We start from the raw sequence: 21996 nt of genomic DNA, 5'->3' as shown, positions 1-21996 counted from the left end.
GTCATACATCTGTACATTCCTAAAACACAGCGTCTAGAAATGAGTTTCGATATGAGTTCAGACCAGCAGTCCGACTTTCTTTAAGCTAGCATGTTTAATTCATGTGTGTATTTCCCTGATTGAAACAGTGCAGTGATGTTTCTGTTGTCCACGCTGACCCCGAAATGTGTGGCATTAAATAACTTCCTTGTTTTCATGAGCAAGTTCCAGGTCAAAGTTCACTCCCCCCTGCTTTTGCACAACCCCACTAACTCAATGAAACAAAGCACAGGGGTCTCTGGATTGCCAGGGTGTATTTGTCTTGCTTGAGAATATAAGCTCTTTGCACTTTTTTGGGGGGAAGAAAAACACAGTTTAGTGGAGAAACCTCTTTTAGAGAGTGGGCTAATTGATGGCAGTGTGCAGCAGTCAGAGTGACTTAATTCTCCAAGAATTAACAGCAGGCTCTTGCAGCTGGAACAGCAAGCTTTACGGCTGACCTTTGACCTCCCTATGCTCAGTCCTTACTCAGACGTCTTGCCATACACACATCAAAGCTGGTCTGATTCTTAATTTGACCTACACTCCGTGAGACATCACGGCTAGGTCAAAGGTCACTCAGGTGTGTAGGTGTGAGAACGCGAGGTTAACCCTCGCTACTTAGCAGCAGACATCTCATTATGTTATAGAAGGATATTTTATAAGTAAATCTTAAAAAAAAAAAACTTCTATAAATACTTATATGTATGATTTTCTTCTTAGATATTTGAAGTATAAACAATATTTATGGAAATAGACTAACTTCTTCACATACTTGCAACTACAGTCACTATTTTTGTTTCATATTTATGTATATTTTTATTCATTTGTACTCAGACCAAACATTTTTAACACCTTAATTTCAACTGATTACCTTCAGTTTTAATATTATGAACATAACCTTTATGAACTACTTATTAACTGAACACAAGGTCTTTACAGGAAAATATCAGACCGAGGTCTTGGCAGTACGGATTGAGCCATAGGCGAGGTCCGTACAAAAAGACCGAGGTCTGATATTTTCCCGTAAAGACTGAGCAAGTGAGGTTAATAAGGAGTTTATTATCTGGATTTTTTATTTCTAATATTAAAATAGATGTCATTATAACGAGGCGTGATGCTGCTTTCAGTCACGTCATATTTGTCTCATAGTTGAGTCACACATGCAGAATAAACAGCTAGCGGTTTCAAAACTGAATTTCTGTTAGCAGTTAGCGGTTTCCGAATGCTCTTCATTGCTCATTTCTTGAGTAACTCAGTGATTCTTGTTTGTCTTTTGTTTCAGCCGTTTTCGATTCTGTTTTGATTTCTAATTGTTTTTTTGTTGTTTTGTTTTTGTTTGTTTTTTTGCAACATTGAAAGCCAGTGCCTTGGAAAGAAAGTCCGTAATTGCCCATGGGCATTACAGGAAAATGCTGCCTGCCAAGGAACAAATCAGAGTGCATGATTTTACCGGAAATAACATGCCATATAATAAAATATAAATACATACAGTACCAGTTCAAAGTTTGGACACGCCTACTCATTCATATGATTTTCTGTATTTTGACTATTTTTTACATTGTAGAACAATACTGAAGACATCAAAACTATGAAATAATATATTGAGCATATATGGAATTATGTGGTAAACAAAAACATAGAAACTAAAATATGTTTGATATTTTAGATTCTTCAAAGTATCCAGCGTTTACCTTGATGACGCTTTGTACACTATTGGCATTATCTTAACTAGCTTCATGAGGTAGTCACCTGGAATGCTTTTCAATTACCAGGTGCCTCGTCAAAAGTTAATTAGTGCAATTACTTGCCTTCTTATTGTGTTTGAGATCAAACAGTAAATAGTAAATAATAAAAATGCAGTAAATAGTCCTATTCCACAACTGTAGTAATCCATATTATGTCAAGAACCGCTCAACTAAGTCAAGAGAAACAACATCCATCATTACTTTAAGACACAAAGTGTCTTTTAATTCATAAAAATAAAGAAAATACATTGAATTAGAAGGTGTGTCCAAACTTGACTGGTACTGCACATGTGAGTTTTGAAACAATTCTTCATTTTCATTAGAGAAACTGAACCAGTTTCATGCTGGGGGTAAAAAACAAAAATCATTTTTAGCATTGTCCCACCTTTAAAGAAAGTTTTAAATGGGTCATTTCAATCTGAACAGAGGAACCTGGTTGGACATTGTCCAACTCCTCAGTCCCATGCTCATCTTTGTAACATTTGGATTTCTTTGCTCCTATGGAATTCCTGCTGGAAAATTTGTAGTGTTTTGACAGTGGTATTCCCCAAATGTGGAGGAACCCTGGCTGTAAATGTGGGAGAGCTGAGAGAAAGGGGTCGTGCCACGATTAATGTTGAAGCCAAATGCTTCACCGAGTCTCCGGAGAGGAACAAACCGCACAGCTGTATCATGCAGGGTGGGGAAGAAGAAAGAGCTCACAAGCGCCTTAATACTTACACATACGTTCTGATAAGAAATGCTAAGGTTTATGATGAATGAGTTGGGCTGAGCTGTTTCATTTCATGAGCACAGACGGCACAAACAACATTTTGATTAAACTCCCTGAACATCACTGCTTCCATATTAATGTGGTTACAGGACAGAATGTTGCATCTGTTATGGATTTGGTTGAATTTTATGTCCAGTTTGTTAATTTGCAAATATTTTCTCATCCTCGTCTTGTCAGGAAAGCACGAGGCATGGTGACCCAGAGTGATGAACTAGAAGGCAATTTCTGCAGGAATCCAGACAAGGACAAGCATGGGCCATGGTGCTACACCAACAGCTCCCTCATCCCCTGGGATTATTGCACAGTCAAGCGCTGTGAGTCACTCACACACATATATAACCCATTCACACTCACACTGAAAACCATTTCGTTATCGCTGTTGACTAGATGTGTGTGGGTGTAAGTATGGGTTTATGTGTGTGTTCATTCTGGGAAAATTGGTAGTATCTTTGAAATTGGACAATGTGAAGCTTGTCCAGATTTTCTTCTTCTTCCTCCTTGTCCAGCACTGCTGCCAGGTCGGGGTCCATGTGGACCCGACTGATCCACATGTCATATTAATTGGAGCATAGTTTTATGCCAGATGCCCTTCCCATTTCTGGGCTTGGGAAACAACCATTCACAATTTAAAGTAGGACAATTTAGAGTAGCCAATTAGCCTAATGCATGTCTTTGGACTGTGGGGGAAACTGGAGCGCCCTGAGGAAGCCCATGCAGACATGGGGAGAACATGCAAACTCCGCCCCCGTCGGCCACTGGGCTCAAACTCAGAACCCTCTTGCAGTGAGGTGACAGTGCTAACCACTACACCACCGTGCCGCCACTTGTCCAAATTTTATAATATAAAATATTTTAAATTAGTAAAGAAATCCACAGCCCTATTAGCTAACCATCTAGCAATCTGTCTCCAAATAATGTTTTGGCCATTGACCTTTCAAAAGATTGCATCATTTGTTTGTTAATACATGGTTCATTTAATCCAGTACACTGTTGTATAATGGTCATTGAGGAGTCTTTTAGAACACCAAGTCAAATCTGCACTCTTGACATCTATTCCATCATTTATATTATGGTGCTGTTGAATCATCGAATCTGATTGGTCAGAAGGTGTTGATCCATTTTCAAGAACAGCAGCTTTTTACACCAGTGCCTGCTTGAAGACAGGTTTATATTAATGCACAAATCCTAGTAAGTCATCATTTCTAACATGGTATAAAAGGACTTGTATGGTGTATGCACTACATAAACAGATTCAAAGATGTGTAATCATTGATGTGGCAAAGTTTTCTGTAATAGACATTTATTTAAAAGTAGACGGCCTTTTGATTTCATAAAATCAGTGAAATGCAGTTCCCTCTGAAATTTGGTCATTGTGATATGTATTTATTTTTGTAATATCTTAAAAAAAAAAAACAGGCTATTCTGTGGCTGGGAAGTTATTTAATTTGAGGGGATTCCCGAGTAAATAATGTGCATGAAATCACTTGCTTCGCGCAGTCAAGCAGACAGAGGAAGTCTGTGTGCGCATGCGCACGTTTACCTGAGTCGTCGTCTTCTTCATCTTTTGGGTTTTACAGCAGCTGGCATCCACAGTGTTGCATTACTGTCATCTACAGGTTTACCTTTGACCGTGCACTGACAGTTACATCATTCTTTCACTAAACGAACAGCTGATCACACCGATGTGCTCGCTGACCACTGATATTTATTAGTTTGATCCTGCGTTTCCTTTCCTTCGCAACATAACGTCTTTTCTTCTTGCTTTCCGTTACTGTAGTCGGTCTTTCACATTTCATTCACACACTCACGTCCTCCATTTTTCTCTCCTGTTTCAGATTTGTATCCCACAATGCCTTGCATGAACGGGGAAAGCCCACCACATGATGTATGATGTAGAATTGCATCATGGTGAAGCAGGAAAAAATAGCAGAGAACTTATGGCCACCTGACCCTAAATCCATTAATTGCTCTATTTAAAGTAAATCAATCAATCAATAAATAAACAAATAAATAAAATTGGAAGTCGGCGATTCGAATTCAGTAGCTTTCAGTTCACTAAACACAAATAATTGGGTGTCAGGGAAAATTATTTTTATGACCTACACTTGAAAAATCTGAAAGGCAGTCTACCTTTAAAGGAAATGAATTGCATTATATGAATTGACTTGTAATTAAGCGCTTTGACATGGAATTCAAAGTAGCACTAAGTTGAGGTAGTAATTCTGACAGGATATTGATTATTTTCACACTTAAAAGTGGCTATGTTAGGGTCTTGGTCAAAATACGTGTACCAAGATATTCATCTGCACCACTCTAAGGATACCATGAAAAGTCAAAATAAGGCTGCGGGATTGATGTAGAAGTTGCTGAAGCCGGATCCAGGCAAAACCTCACCATTTTCTTACCACATGGTCTACTGTGGTGATTTTGCTCATATTTCGTGCAGTTATTTTCATTGCAAACTCTTTTTTTTAGTACCATATTGTTGTATTATCTCTGTGAACTGTGTTCTGTGAAGATAACACCATATTGCACAGCATTTGGTTGTAAAAACGGTACTGGTCGGTCAACTTGTCCGCCGGGATTGTCATGGCATGGCTATCCACGAGTGTGTGTGAGTGTGAGTATGGAGTGTGTCTGTGAGTGTGGTGTATGTATGTGTATGAAACGGAGATAGAGAGAGAGAGAGCGGAATGTGTGTAAAAGTTAGTGCTAGAGTGTTTTTATAGTCTATATGGACTATGGCGTATCACTCACTTTTGCGATAAACGTATACATGCGCCCTCCCACGGGAAGCAACTCTGACGTCATGATGGTTGTGCCAGTTGAACGAAAGAGTTCCATATAAATTACGCATTTTCTCTGTTTATTCCACTTTAGATACATAAAAACATGACAGAAACAATGCCCTAAAATTGATATGGTGCCTAGAATTCGGTTAGCTTTCAGTGATCGTTTCCTTTAGCATTTTTTGAACGAGTAACAGTCAGTCAGAGATGAAGCCGCTACATTAGGTTTCCTGACATGAGATTGTCTTCAGGATAGAGAGTTTTGTGCTTTGTGGCTTCTTGGTAACATGATAAGCTGCATTTTTTTTCTCTTATTCATTTCAAGAGAAAGAAAAAGAGATTGATGAGGGTGTGCTTGTTTATAGCTGTTACAACGTAAGTGATAACAAATGTACCTATAAATAAATAAAAAGTATGAATTGTTGTTCCTTAATAAATAAGTAATTCAGGGTGGGACAGTAAGGCTACTATCAGTCTGTCTCATATCTTGCCACGTAAGCGGCGTGTGGGTCAAACGAGGCATATTTTGTCCAAAATTAAAGTCCTGTGACGTACACGGCATATGTGTGGCATTCCTGTGGCGTATCTGGGTTTGTGTGGGGTTCAAAGCATGTAAAGTTATGGAGTACTGAGGTGCATGCACGGCATATGATGCGTTGCCGTGGCGTAACCATTTCATAGGCGTGGTGTTTCATTCTTACGTGTGACGTTGCTGCTGCGTACCTGCAGTGTATCTGTGGCATTCACAGGTGGGTATAAAAGGGGGCCCCACGCTGCGTTTGTCGTTATTCATCACGGTCAAGAAAGTGTCATGCCAGCGAAGAAGTCAGGACCCAAGAAGGGCAAGAGAAGAGGGAAGACATCAGCCACATCCACCCAGCCAGCCCTGGAGCCATCTTCATCAGACACATGTCAACTAAAGCATTCTCACAGCATAATAGGTGTTCAAGCAACGTTCCCGCTGCATCACTGCTGCATAGCTTTCGTTTTTACGGCGTACACATGACGTATGTGTGATGTATCAAAGCTGCGACGTATGTGCTACGGATTTTTAAGTGCAGACTTAAAAATACGCCGCACTCTGGCATACAAGGAGATCGTGTTACGCATCCTAGAGTATTATCTACGTAAGCTGTCGATGCTGTGACGTTCCTTTCTTACTGCCTTACTGCCACATGTCCTGATAATACATGTATGATAGTACATACGCAAGGCTGAAACGCCAATGTGTGACACAAGCATAACTCTGCTTCATGTTAGGCCACATCATGACACTGACATGGTGTTGATTATTTTCCTTACACGTTGGACTTTTGCTCTATGACTACAACCGCACACACTTTTGATTAAAGAAGGTAAAATCCATTTAGTATCGTCTGGCTTTCAGCACCAGGTCTGTCTTTCTCCCATTTCCTATCTCTCATACCCACACAACACTGAGTAAAAGCTGAGTAGAGGTGTTTCACAGAGGTGCTTATAATTCTTGCTCAATCATCCTGGAGCCAAAGCAGTCCCACATGCTGGTTAAGTGAATGCAGATTTCCCTCATATTACACTGTAAACAATGTGTAGATATACTCATTAGTTTATCTGACATTAATCATCATTGGCTAGGTAATTATAAAATGAAAACTGAAGTAATTTGCTTGTATCCTGTCTTTTTTTAGGTGAGCAATTAAAGAACAGTCTACCACGAGAAGGTAATTATGCAGCAGATTATGTTTGCTGATTATGTCCTAGTTGTAAATGCTGTTATAGCTTTTGAGAATATGATGAAAAAAAAGCCATTCTTCATTTTTGCCTTTCTAGTTGTAGTCTCGGGCGTCTCCTGTTTTGTCCACAAGCAAATAAGGATAGTGGGTGGTGGCCCTGTACTGATTAAAGAGGGCAGTTGGATGGTCAGCATTCAGAAAGGGTGGGTAACTCAATGCTCATTTCTTTCTAAATTACCTGAACACTTGCAAAAGGTCATGCTAATAAATGAATAAGGAATAAATGTTGATAGTGTTGGCAGCATTCTGTTGGAACTTTATCTAAATATTGTTTTTACACAATACATTGTTTGTATTTGGACTGTGGTACCGTGCCAGATTGAATTAGCTAGAGATTTCCTTCCAAAGATACTTAGCAGTTTATATCAGACAAATGTGAAACGCATGATGTAAATGTCTGCCTAGCTCATCTATAGTTTATACCCATGCTGAGAGTGTTGATGGTCTGTGTGTTCAGGGCTGCTCACTCATGCGGAGGCTCGCTGGTCCGTGAGGAGTGGGTGCTGACGGACAGAGAGTGCTTCTCCTCATGGTAATTTACCTGCAGTCACATTACACAAGCACTGTCACGCCCTCGATTTGACCTCCACTATTACGGAGGTCACAAGACTCTTTCTCCAGATCACACACGATTTGTCTTACATGGCAAACATCACAAATCATAGCTACTGATGCATTTAGGACTGTCATGGATGTACAGTATGTTCTCATAAGATATCCTACATGTAAGCCAGAGAACAAGGGATGGCATTTCTGTAGTTTTGTATTATGGATTATGTACAAGTCTCATACATAGTAGATCAACTATTTTTGCGTTCATTAACTCAAATTAAAAAAAAAATGGCAGGGTTATATGACAGGGTTCAAGCATTAACCGATGGTCTGTGTGTCTTTCTCAGTGTTCCTGATTTGTCTGAGTACAGAGTGTGGCTTGGTTCTGCGCATCTGAATGAGTCTGGAGAGAACACCAGGAGCAAGCAGGAAAGGAGGATTGCTCATGTCGTCTGTGGCCCAGAAGGCTCAGGACTTGCCCTGCTACAACTGGCACAGTAAGACTTGCCAAAATCATAAACCAAACAAACAAGCAAACAAATAACTAAATCCATTTACATTCACATTGCATTTACTTATATTTAATAGAGTGAGCTTCAAGGTTCAGGGTGTTACTACAGCCTTCCTGTCAGCTTGAAACACTCTGGCCATTCTCCTCTGACCTCTTTCATCAACAAGGCATTTCCGCCACAGCACAAGAAGTTTTTTTTTTTCTTTTTTTTTTTCTTCTCTGCACCATTCTGTGTGAACACTAGAGACTGTTGTGTGTTCAAATCCCAAGAGATCAACAGTTTCTGAAATACTCAAACGAGCCCATCTGTCACCAAGAACCGTGCCGTGGTTAAAGTTACTGAGATTATAATTTTTCTTCATGTTGATGTTTAATATGCAGCTGCTTGATTTTGAGGCATGGCTCTGCTGCCACATGATTGGCTGATTGAGTAATTGCATGCACAAGCCAGTGGACAGGTGTTCCTATTAATGTAGCCTGCATTTACATTATGTTGGATAAGGAGATATAAACTCACAACAAAAATAATAAAAGCAATGGCAATTACAACAATGATGATGGTTTATAATAATAATAATAATAATAATAATAATAATAATAATAATAATGCAGTTAACATTGATACACTGTATTTGTATAGGTGATAATTATTTCACAATTATTCACCAAAGGTGAAGTGAATATCGGTGAATATCAATATTCACTGATTATTTACCGATATTCATTAAGCCTGACATGGATAATTGTTAAATAATTATCACCGATACAAATACAGTGTATCAATGTTAACTGTATTATTATTATTATTATTATTATTATTATTATTATTATTGATAATAATAATAATAATAATGATAATAATGATAATAATGATTATTTCAAAAAGTGATTCAAAAATTAAAAAAGTTATTTTATTAATATTGTATGAATAATTTACATTTTATTCATAATTTATATATTTAAATTGTATTTAATAATTTAAACTTAAGATTTTATTAATAATTTTAATTATTTAAAAAAGTCATTCAAAAATATTCAAAAATAATATTGATTATTTCAAAAGTAATTCACACTTTTGATTCACAAGTGGTTATTTAAAAAAATAAAAACAAAACGTATTTTAAAAAAATAATTTATTTCAAACTTCAAAAGCTGCATGCAAATGTAATAAAGGCGCGGAGCAGAATTGTGTCACTTATCAATGCCGACTCACATAAAATACCTTGTTTTGAAATAGATACAATAAATCACAATTCCACCTTAACTTTGAATAGTTTTAAACCAAACTTCGTAGCATCTTTAGTGCTTTTAGGAACAGCATTTTCTTTCATCATTTGTAATTCTTCCTCACTGAGGGTGACAAAGAGATTGGCTGCCATTTTGCCGAGTCACTCGAGGTCTCATCTCATTATCTCTAGCCGCTTTATCCTTCTACAGGGTCGCAGGCAAGCTGGAGCCTATCCCAGCTGACTACGGGCGAAAGGCGGGGTACACCCTGGACAAGTCGCCAGGTCATCACAGGGCTGACACATAGACACAGACAACCATTCACACTCACATTCACACCTACGGTCAATTTAGAGTCACCAGTTAACCTAACCTGCATGTCTTTGGACTGTGGGGGAAACCGGAGCACCCGGAGGAAACCCACGCGGACACGGGGAGAACATGCAAACTCCACACAGAAAGGCCCTCGCCGGCCACGGGGCTCGAACCCGGACCTTCTTGCTGTGAGGCGACAGCGCTAACCACTACACCACCGTGCCGCCCCGTCGCTCGAGGTGATTATCGAGAAATAGTCTGAGTTTCTCAACCAATCAGCATACGTGATTTTCTATAATCACCTGCGTATTTATACTAAGAATAAACATAGGCATATACCAAATGAATAAATGTAAATCTAAATAAATAAAGTACAACGACAAAAGGATGCCATGTGCTTTGGATCAATAACAACACTTCAGCTCAGTTATTATCTTTTTATATTACAAGTTATATTGACCTTGTATTTATTCTCAGTTAATCGTGAACTGCTCGAATAATCAGTATAATTATGACAGAATTAGCGTCATGTCATTTCCTCAGCAAAAGCAGAGAAAACCCTGCTAACAATGTACACTGACCCTGTGACTGAAATCGCTCCCTACTTACTATATAGTGCACTATGTATATAGTGAGGACGCCATTTTGTAGTGCTGTCCAAAACGATAGTGAGCATTATTACGCCCTATTTAGTGAATTCAAAGTATCCCACAATGCATCACGAAAAGTAGTGTACAACAGATGGTCACTAACCAAGCAATATATCCCATCATGCATTGCAGCTGCACTGAAAGAAATCAAATCAAAAGCCTCAAATTTGATTTAATAAAAGACAGCGGCAAAGAAGAAAGTGTTCAGCCTTGATTAAAAAAAAAACTGAAAGATGCAGGTACTTTGTATTAATTAATGTGGGATTATACACTCAGTATAATATGTATTTATCACAAAAATACATGCATGTATTTATTATTTTGGAAACCCACCAGTTGACTGATCTGGCACATTTTAATTGTGCGACAGTAATGACGTAAATACCAGCGCGACAGACTAGTGTCCGAAAGCATTTTTTCATTTTACCAATGAGCTCACTATAATGTCCTCTATATAGTAATTCCCTTTATAGGGAGTAGGGGGTACAAAAATAGCACTAAATAAGTTAGAACAGAGTAGTGGCTTTATTTAATGAAAAATAAAAGCTGTGAATGTGTTTTGTTTTGCCCCTCTTTGAATCGCCACCTTAATGTGGTGGAGGGGTTTGAGTGCCTCAGGGATTCTAGGAGCTATGTTGTCAGGGCAGTTGCCCCTGGTAGGGTCTTCCAAGGCAAACAGGTCCTAGATGAGAGGTCAGACGAAGAGCGGTTAAAAAAGGACCCTTATGAAAGAAAAAACAGGTATCCAAGTACCTTTGCCCGGACCAGGGATATCGGGGCCCCACCCTGGAGCCAGGCCTGGCGGAGGGGCTCGTCGGTGAACACCTGGTGGCCGGGCCTATATCTGTGGGGCCTGGCCAGGCCCAGCCTGAATGAGCAACACGAAACCACTCTCCTGTGGACCCACCACTCGCAGGAGGTGCTGTAAGGGTCCGGTGCACTTTGGACTGGGTGGCAGCCAAAGGTGGAGGCCCTGGCATACTGATCCCCGGCTGACAAAACTGGCTTTTGGGACATGGACTGTCACCTCTCTGGTGGGAAAGGAGAATGAGCTTGTGTGTGAGGTTGAGCGGTACCGACTAGATATAGTTGGGCTCACCTCAATGCATAGCTTGGGCTCTGGAACCAATTTCCTGGAGAGGGGCTGGACTCTCTTCTATGCTGGAGTTGCCAAGGGTGAGCGGTGCCAGGCAGGGGTGGGGCTATTGGTAGCCCCCCAGTTTGGCGCGCTAACATTGGAGTTCTCCCCAGTGAATGAGAGGGTCGTTTCCCTGCACCTTCGGGTCGGGGAATGGTCACTGACTATCATATTCACCAAATGGTAGTTCGGAGTACCCGGCCTTCTTGGAGTCCTTGAGTGGGGTGCTAGACAGTGCACTACGAGGGGACTCCGTTGTTTTACTGGGGGACTTCAATGCTCACGTGGGCAATGACAGTGAGACCTGGAGGGGTGTGATTGGGAGGAACGGCCTGCCTGATCTGAACCCGGGTGGTGTTCAGTTGTTGAACTTTTGTGCCATGCACAGTTTGGCTATAACGAACACCATGTTTGAGCATAAGGGTGTCCATAAGTGCATGTGGCATGAGGATGTCCTAGGCCGCAGATTGATGATTGACTTTGTAGTTGTTTCATCTGATCTACAACCGTATGTCTTGGACACTCGGGTGAAGAGAGGAGCAGAGCTGGCAACTGATCATTACCTGGTGGTGAGCTGGACAGATGGTGGGGGAGGAGGCTGGGCAGGCCCAAACAAGTAGTGAGGGTATGCTGGGAACATCTGGCGGAGGCTCCCGTCCGTCGGATCTTCAACTGTCACTTCTGGCAGAGCTTCAACTGCATACTGGGGGAGGATGGGGACATTGAGTCTGAGTGGACCATGTTCTGCACCTCCATTGCTGTGGCGGCTGTGCAGAGCTGTGGCTGCAAGGTTGTTGGTGCCTGTCATGGCCGTAATCCCCGAACCCACTGGTGGACACCTGTGGTGAGGGGAGCCAGCAAGCTGAAGAAGGAGTCCTATTGGGCTTAGTTAGCCTGTGGGTCTCCAGAGACAGCTGACAGATACCAACGGGCCAAGCAGAATGCGGCTCTGGCAGTCACTGAAACAAAAACTCGGGTGTGGGAGGAGTTCGGAGAGGCCATGGAAAGTGACTTTCGGTCAGCCTCGAAGAGATTCTGGCAAACTGTCCGGCAGCCCAGGAAAGGAAAACCGTGCTCTGTCCCTACTGTTTACAGTGAGGATGGAGTGCTGTTGACCTCAACTGGGGAAATCATCCAATGGTGGAAGGAATACTTTGAGGATCTCCTCGATCCCACCTTCATGTTGTCCGAGGAGGATGCAGAGTCTGAGGGTGCTTGGGAGGACTTGCCTATCACAGGGGCTGAGGTTGCCGAAGGGGTTAAAAAGCTCCTCAGTGGCCGGGCTCCGGGGGTGGATGAGATTTGCCCTGAGTTCCTGAAGGCACTGGATGTTGTTGGGCTGTCTTGGCTGACATGCCTCTTCAACATTGCGTAGAGGTCGGGGACAGTGCCTCTGGATTGGCAGACTGGGGTGGTGGTCCACCTTTTTAAAAAGGGGGACCGGAGAGTGTGTTCCAACTATAGGGGGATCATACTTCTCAGCCTCCCTGGGAAAGCCTATGCTGGGATGCTGGAGAGGAGAGTCTGGTCGATAGTCAAAGCTCAGATTCAGGAGGAACAATGCGGTTTTCGTCCTGGTCATGGAACACTGGACCAGCTCTTTACCCTTGCAAGGGTACTGGAGGGTGCATGGGAGTTTGCCCAATCGGTCTACATGTGTTTTGTGGACCTGGAGAAGGCTTACGACTGTGTCCCTCATGGTGCCCTGTGGGGGGTGCTTCGGGAGTATGGGGTTCAGGGCCCACTACTGTAGGCCATTCGGTCCCTGTGTGACTGGAGCAGGAGTTTGGTTCGCATTGCCAGCAGTAAATTGGACTCGTTCCCGGTGCATGTTGGATTCCACCAGGGCTGTCCTTTGTCACCAGTTCTGTTCATAACTTTTATGAACAGAATTTCTAGGCGCAGCCAAGGGGCGGAGGCTGCCTGTTTTGGTGACATCAGGATCACGTCTCTGCTTTTTGCGGATGATGTGGTCCCGTTGGCTGCATCAATCTGTGACTTACAGCATGCACTGGGACAGTTTGCAGCCGAGTGCGAAGCGGCTGGTATGAGGATCAGCACCTCCAAGTCCGCGGCCATGGCGCTCAGCTGGAAACAGGTGGAGTGCCTACTCCAGGTCAGGGGGGAGTTGCTACCTAAAGTGGAGGCGTTTAAGTATCTCAGGGTTTTGTTCACGAGTGAGGGTAAGGGGGAGTGGGAGTTGGACAGAAGGATCGGTGCAGCATCAGCAGTGATGCGGACGTTAAATTGGTCTGTTGTGGTAAAGAGAGAGCTGAGCCAAAAGGCAAAGCTCTCAATTTACTGGTTCCCACTCTCACCTATGGTCACGAGCTATGGGTGGTGACCGAAAGAATGAAATCGCGGATACAAGCGGTAGAAATTAGTTTTCTCCTCAGGGTGGCTGGGCTCTCTCTTAGAGACAGGGTGAGAAGCTTGGTCATTCGGGAGAGACTCGGAGTAGAACCGCTGCTCCTCCACATCGAAAGGAGTCAGTTGAGGTGGTTTGGGCACCTTGTTACGATGCCCCCTGGACGCCTCCAAAGGGAGGTTTTCTGGGCATGCCCCACTGGGAGGAGACCCCGGGGCAGACCCAGGACACGCTGGAGAAATTACATCTCTCGGCTGGCCTGGGAACGCCTTGGTATTCCCCCGGAAGAGCTGGTGGAGGTGGCCGAGGAGAGGGAAGTCTGGGCTGCTTAGGCTGCTACCCCCACAACCCGGATCCAGATAAGCAGTAGAAGATGGATGGATGGATGGAGTAGGGAGTAGTGAACGAGTGAGCGATTTCAGACAAAGGGTGTGTGTCAACTCCAGTTGGTGTACTAAATACATACACAGACATACTGCATTTGTGAAGGCAGTATGGTTATCTTGGTGTACATTTTCATCCTTTAAATAACGTGTATGCAAATTGCAGTGAGTTAAATGTCATTTCTCTTTTTCTCTCTGTATTCAGGCCTGCTCTCATCACCGAGCATGTGAGGATCATTCAGCTTCCTGTAGCTGGCTGTAGCATTGCAGAGGGCACTATGTGTTCAACGTATGGCTGGGGAGAAACTAAAGGTACGCATTATCTTACATTACACAAATCACTGACAAGTTTTCACAGAGCGTTGTTAACACAGTACAATAAGTAAAGGTACAGTGTAATAATAAGAACTATAATATTCTAGGTACAGGGCATGAAGGCACACTAAAGAGTGTTCAGCTGCCCATTGTTAGCAATGAACGCTGCCAGCAGTTACACAGAGGAACGCTACAGATCACTGATGCTAAAGTGTGTGCTGGCGGGAAGAGAGACGAAGGAGTGTGTGAGGTGAGATGATTCACATACTGTAGGATATCATCATACTGTATCTCCTTATGAAAATGTCTTATCTCTGTATCTCATATGAAAATGAGATGTAACCTGTTAAAAGTATATATTAATACCAGCAGAGGCAGCTAGATTTTGATCTAAAATGTCCTGGTATTTTATAGAGTCCTTGATGCCATTTACCCTAATAAGGGTCTTTGAAGGAAAAACAGCCCCAAAACATCATAGAACTTCCACCATATTTTACAGTTGGGATCGGGTTCTTCTCATTATAGCCATCCTTCTTTATACACCAAACCCACCTTGAGTGTTTATTGGCAAAAGGCTCCATTTTTGTTACATCAGACCATCGAACACGGTTCCAGTCAAAGTTGTAGTAGCTTCTTGCAAACTTCAGGTGCTTACATTTGTGGTTAACTGACAGAAAAGACTTTTTTTTTTTTCTGGAAAACCTTCCACATAATCTGTTGGCATGGCAGTGGCATCTGATGGTAGTTTTGGAGACTTGGAAACCCCCAGATTTTACTTTTTCTTATAATTCACCAACAGTGATCCTTGGGGATGTTTTTCCTCTTTTACTATCCTCCTCACTGTATGATCTGACAAAATAAACCTGGGTCCTCTTCAAGGCGAGTTTGTAACAGTTCCAGTTGGTGTCCACTTTTTTTTTATTATTATTCCCCTAACAGTAGAAAAGAACATTTTCAGGTGACTAGCTATTTTTAATAACCATTCCCTGACTTATGAAGGTCAACACACTTCTCTCTCATTTAGTTTGTGTGTTCTCTTATCTTTCCTATGTTGATGTTGAGGGAATCTGGCCTCTATATCACCTCATATTTGTACCCCAGTTAATCAGGAAGTCATGGATTACAGCATGAAAGTTCCTACACACTCCAGTCAACACAAACATGGACAATTTAAATGGGAAACATGCTTCAGTTACATTGTGTTCACTATCATTTCCAGGGGTGCCAATAATAGTGGCACGTGTTTTTGTTGAAAATAATTATTTATTGATAAGGGATTTGTTTTTCACGCTGGCAGTGTGAATAGATTTTTTTCAATTAAAGGTTGGATTTTTCCCATTTTTTCAGTGAATCGACTTCACCGAAAAGTGGATTTATTTTCTAACCCTTTTAACTTATCTTTAAAAGGGGGCCAATCATTGTGGATTTTTAGTCTGGATTTAAAACCAGTGTGTGACACCCAATAAATTTAACATTAATACATTAAGACATCAAGAAACAGCAGGAATCCCAGGAATCATATCTTGTAAGGAAACTAAACTTAACATAAAGTCTACAATATTATGTTTTAAAAAAGAAATCCAACTGCATGTATTTGTATGTATTGATTTTAATTTATAATGGTCTATTTCTTTTTGCATATTGTGCATGTAACTGAAAAAAAATCTGAAAATTCACTATTGAAAGCAAAATCATCATTTTTGCTGATGTGATTCAGCATTAAACGCATTTTGTGATATTGCTTGCTTGACATATTTGCCAGTTTTATTGAGGGAAAAAAGTCATACATTCGAAATAACTGTTCATTTTTTTATACATCTCCTTTGTCACTTCAACAGAAAGACTATGGCGGCCCACTGGTGTGTCAGGAGAAAGACAGTAAGGTCATAGTGGGAGTGAGTATCCATGGCAGAGGATGTGCCCGTCACAACCGGCCAGGTATCTTTGTCAGCGTGGCCCAGTATACAGGATGGATACACAAGGTGTTCAAAACATACCAGTATTCAGACTATAATTATTAAATCTCAGCTTCAAAAAGGCAGGACCTGGAAGTGAACAGTCCTGAGGATCCGAAACATTGGAGACAAAATCAAGGTGACCCACATTAGTGACTTCACAACTTGCACGTACATTGAAAGTTGATGAAAACCATGTCCAAAAATGTGAAAACTGGGACAACATCTGAAAATAGAACCTGACGATGTTCTGATTTCATGAAATAGTGAGGGCGATATGGCTGGATTTCATTCAGCTCCACATGTATTGTTGTAAAAGTTGAAAGAAAAGGTACGAAGGCCAGCTACCTAAGCCCTGATCAAGGACAAGCTTTGTAACTCTTCATATGGATTGTGGAAATTGTCATAAATTTGAATGTGCAAGACCATGTTTTGGGGAAAAAAAATGTTCCCAAATTCTGTGGATGATTTGTGAATATTGTGTACACAAGAATTGTAGAAAGAAAACAGTGAAACTGTCCTTCTGAGAATTTATTTCGATTCGAATGAAAGATGATGATCTGAATCTAGTGACTGTAGCGATTGTAGAGATTTTGGTCCAAACTATCAAGAAAATATTATTTTTTCTTTGTTGTCAAACAAATATATATCCAAAACAAAGATGTGGATTTACACATTCATATTGTACATCATGGCTCTCAACATACCCCACAGTATTATCTGTTACAAAAAGGTGTGCATAGTACAGTGTCTTGCAAAAGTATTCATCCCCCTTGGTGTTTGTCCTGTTTTGTTGCATTACAAGCTGGAATTAAAATGGATTTTGGGGGGATTAGCACCATTTGATTTACAAAACATGCCTACCACTTTAAAGGTGAATTTATTTATTTTTTTAAATTATGACAAAAACAATAATTAAGATGAAAAAAAAAACAGAAATGTGGAGTGTGCATAGGTCTTCACCTCCGAGAGTCAATACTTTATAGATCTACCTTTTGCTGCAGTTACAGCTGCAAGTCTCTTGGGGTATGTCTCTATTAGCTTAGCACATCTAGCCACTGGGATTTTTGCCCATTCCTCAAGGCAAAACTGCTCCAACTCCTTCAAGTTAGATGGATTGCGCTGGTGTACAACAATCTTCAAGTTATGCCGCAGATTCTCAATTGGATTGAGGTTTAGGCTTTGACTAGACCATTCCAAGACATTCAAATGTTTCCCTTTAAACTACTCCAGTGTAGCCTTAGCAGTATGTTTAGGGTCATTGTCCTGTTGGAATGTGAACCTTCGTGACAGTCTCAAACCTCTGGCCGACTCAAACAGGTTTTCCTCCAGAATAGCTCTGTATTTAGTGCCATCCATCTTTCCTTCAATAATGACCAGCTTTCCTGTCCCTGCAGATGAAAAACATCCCCACAGCATGATGCTGCCACCACCATGCTTCACTGTAGGAATGGTGTTCTCAGGGTGTTGGGTTTGTGCCACACATGGCATTTCCCATGATGGCCACAAAGTTCAATTTTAGTCCCATTTGACCAGAGAATCGTCTTCCGTGTGTTTGGGGAGTCTGCCACATGCTTTTGGGCAAACTCCAAATGTGTTTTCTTAAGCAATGGCTTTTTTCTGGCCACTCTTCCATAAAGCCCCGCTCTGTGGGGTGTACAGCTTAAAGTGGTCCTATGGACAGATACTCCTATTTCCATTGTGGATCTTTGCAGCTCCTTCAGTGTTATCTTTGGTGTCTTTGTTGCATCTCTGATTAATGCCCTCCTTGCCCGGTCTGTAAGTTTTGGTGGGCGGACTTCTCGTCAGCACTGCAAAACCCGATAAGGTCACTGAGCTCAAAAATTTTATTGAAACCGATTACGTAAAAATTTTTGAGGTAAGTAACTTAAATTTTTTAAGGTAAGGTTTCTTAAAATTTACAGTTAAGTGTAACTATAGTGTAATTTTTAAGAAATCTTGCCTTAAAAAATTTAAGTTACTTACCTCAATTTTTACGTAATCGGTTTCAATAAAATTTTTGAGCTCAGTGACCTTATCGGGTTTTACAGTGAGGTTTGTAGTGGTGCCATATTCTTTCCATTTTACTGTAATGGATTTAATGGTGCTCTGTGGGATATTCAAAGTCTCATCTCATCTCATTATCTCTAGCTGCTTTATCCTTCTACAGGGTCGCAGGCAAGCTGGAGCCTATCCCAGCTGACTACGGGCGAAAGGCGGGGTACACCCTGGACAAGTCGCCAGGTCATCACAGGGCTGACACATAGACACAGACAACCATTCACACTCACATTCACACCTACGGTCAATTTAGAGTCGCCAGTTAACCTAACCTGCATGTCTTTGGACTGTGGGGGAAACCGGAACACCCGGAGGAAACCCACGCAGACACGGGGAGAACATGCAAACTCCACACAGAAAGGCCCTCGCCGGCCCCGGGGCTCGAACCCAGGACCTTCTTGCTGTGAGGCGACAGCGCTAACCACTACACCACCGTGCCGCCCCGGATATTCAAAGTTTGGGATATTTTTTATAACCCAAACCCGATCCATACTCACAACTTTGTCTCTGACCTGTTTGGAGGCTCCTTGGTTTTCATGTTGTTTGCTTAGTAGTGTTGCAGAGTCAGGGTCCTTCCAGAACAGGTTGATTTATACAGACATGATGTGACAGACCATGTGACACTTTGATTGCACACAGGTGGATCTTAATCAACTAATTATGTGACTTATGAAGTGAATTGGTTGGAGCAGCTCTTATTTAAGGGTTTCATATGAAAGGGTGTGAATACCTATGCATGCTCCAGATTTCTGTTTTTCATCTTAATTATTGTTTGTGTCACAATAAAAAATCAATTTGCACCTTTAAAGTGGTAGGAATGTTGTGTAAATCAAATGGTGCTAACCCCCCAAAAATCCATTTTAATTCCAGCTTGTAATACGACAAAACAGGACAAACATCAAGGAAGATGAATACTTTTGCAAGACACTGTATATGTGTAAAATATGTGTATAGTAGTATTAATTGAAGGCTTTTTTATTTACTTTTATGCTCCTGATAATACTTGAATATACACACATCCAACAAAACACTGTTTGCTCCAACAACACTTCCTCATTCCATGTATTCAAGGTCAGTTTGCTTTATGCAGGTGTGTATGTCATGCTCAGTGAACTCTGTTGATGTTATAACATGTTAATGTATCCCAACATATGCTGTTTTTGAATTATTATCAGAAGCTATAGAAGGGTTATGTGTTGTAAATACTGTAGTCATCACTCCCGATGCTTGGGTAGGTCTCATAGACCTTTTATGGAGGTTGTAAAATATTATGGTGTGTGTGTGTGTGTGTGTGTGTGTGTGTGTGTGTGTGTGTGTGTGTGTGTGTTGCATAATCTTGATCAGTAGACATTATTGCCAATAAAAATGTTGAATACAAACTGGGATCAGAAAGAGAGTAGATTATCAGCTGAGCTTCTCAAGAGTGTCCTGGACCGTGTGTGTGTGTGATAAATCAGTGTTGTTTGTCAACCATGCTGCTGGCAGGATGAAGCTCTGCAGGACAGAGAGAGAGAGAGAGTGTGTGTGTGTGTGTGTGTGTGTGTGTGTGTGTGTGTGTGTGTGTGTGTGTGTGTGTGTTTATAGCTTGGTCACAAGGATAGGAATATATGACACTTTTGTCCTTGTGGGGAAATTTGGTAAATTGTTTTATTGTATTTTTCAAAAACTGCAGCCTCAACAGTCTAAAAGTTTCATTTTGGCTATTGAAGTTAAAGTTCGAGAAAGATTTTGGTGTAAGAACAGCATTAATTAGCCGCATTAATAATTATGTCAGTGGAAGGTTCTCACAAGGATAATATGACAAATGCGTGTGTATGTGTGCGTCTATCCGTGAACAAAGAAGCCAACAGTAAGCTTCTTCAGTCTAGCGGAGAAACATGCCTAGTTAGGCAAAGATATTCATTTTTTCTGTTTTTATATTCTGGATTCGTTGTATGACAAAACCCATCCATCAGACTCGGCTCTTGTGTGTGGCCCAATGCAAGTTTTTCATTCCTGACCTCTCACTCTGGACTGCATCCAACAACAATCAGCTTTGAATATTACCCCCCAAACCATGTCAGCTTAAGCAAATACCACATTGAAAGATGGCTCCTAAGTGCTTGCTTTCCAAGCACTCCTGATGCTCATTAATGTTGGTTTATATGAAGGATGACTTTAATTTGTTTGAGTCCAAAGGCAGACATCTTTATATTAAGCAATACGTGGAATGTTCAGCATGTGCTGAAAAACACTCAAGACAAAACCATGTAAACATTCTACTCTGTGATAACTTTATGATTATATGATTTATCCCTTTCCATATTTAGACCAGAAGACTTGCTGATTGATTCCAGACCAAATTATTGCATTTCTTCATGCAAATTTGGGATGTAATGTAGAATGATTTACACTGAGGTGACCTCTACAAGTCAACCAGCTCTGCCATTTTCATTAGGAATGTTATGTTGTCTATTTTTTTTTTAGTGTAAATGTGTCACCTTGATGAATGTACAGTGCTGCTATTTACAATAGAAGGTTGTAAATGTCATCTGTGTACAGTGCCCCCCCATACACTCCTAGTATGGAGATATTCATATTCAGTGTATTATTCACCTGTATTGTACGGTTCATGCTGAATTACCTTGATAGCTGTATTTATCTGCTTACATTGTGTGTTCAGTAGGACTCCTTTATGTGCCTTTACCATGTTTACCAAGTCTGAAAATAAAAATAAAATATGATTAAACAAAATAAGCCAGTTTATACAATTTTTACCTTCCAAATTGTTCGTTAGTCTCAGTCAAATTACACCATAGCTCCCTCTTATGGTGGAACAAATTTTTATCTCATTAGCCCCACCTTCATGAAAAAATTATCTCATCTCATCTCTCATTATCTGTAGCCACTTTATCCTGTTCTACAGGGTTGCAGGCAAGCTGGAGCCTATCCCAGCTGACTACGGGCGAAAGGCGGGGTACACCCTGGACAAGTCGCCAGGTCATCACAGGGCTGACACATAGACACAGACAACCATTCACACTCACACCTACGGTCAATTTAGAGTCACCAGTTAACCTAACCTGCATGTCTTTGGACTGTGGGGGAAACCGGAGCACCTGGAGGAAACCCACGCGGACATGGGGAGAACATGCAAACTCCGCACAGAAAGGCCCTCGCCGGCCACGGGGCTCGAACCCAGGACCTTCTTGCTGTGAGGCGACAGCGCTAACCACTACACCACCGTGCTGCCATGAAAAAATTATATATTCATTAATTCACTGATCTATTTGTTTTGTATGATAATTGTTCTTTATCGCCACATCTTTGAACATAACTAGAGCAAAGTGCACTAATTAGGGTGTAGAAGAGTGCATATTATTTCATATACTGTATAGTGTATTCATATTGGGATGAGGGAACAGTATGGGATTATAACCTGG

At 41.3% G+C, this 21996-nt stretch overlaps 1 protein-coding gene across 2 annotated transcripts in view; it reads left to right on the top strand.

Moving 5' to 3' along the window:
* The window catches only part of hgfb (hepatocyte growth factor b), a 48374-nt gene extending 27088 nt beyond the window's left edge, over window positions 1-21286 (top strand). The window contains exons 11-19 of one of the 2 annotated variants that reach the window (XR_009654880.1): window positions 2716-2852; window positions 6995-7027; window positions 7137-7242; window positions 7557-7631; window positions 7999-8148; window positions 14449-14555; window positions 14666-14808; window positions 16397-16652; window positions 20884-21286. Coding sequence is in view for 1 of the 2 variants with exons in the window: in XM_060923625.1 (XP_060779608.1) it covers window positions 2716-2852; window positions 6995-7027; window positions 7137-7242; window positions 7557-7631; window positions 7999-8148; window positions 14449-14555; window positions 14666-14808; window positions 16397-16579 (934 nt within the window). In the remaining variant the exon portion in view is untranslated. Of the gene's footprint in view, window positions 1-2715; window positions 2853-6994; window positions 7028-7136; window positions 7243-7556; window positions 7632-7998; window positions 8149-14448; window positions 14556-14665; window positions 14809-16396; window positions 17285-20883 lie in introns of those variants that run through there. The other variant, XM_060923625.1, reaches the window with a different exon arrangement.
* Window positions 21287-21996: the final 710 nt, after the last annotated feature.

This window comes from Neoarius graeffei, chromosome 6 (genome assembly GCF_027579695.1).
Source record: "Neoarius graeffei isolate fNeoGra1 chromosome 6, fNeoGra1.pri, whole genome shotgun sequence".
In the NCBI taxonomy this organism is placed as follows: Eukaryota; Metazoa; Chordata; class Actinopteri; order Siluriformes; family Ariidae; genus Neoarius; species Neoarius graeffei.
Note: the sequence above shows the minus strand (reverse complement) of the source record. Positions and strands in the feature narration are given on the sequence as shown.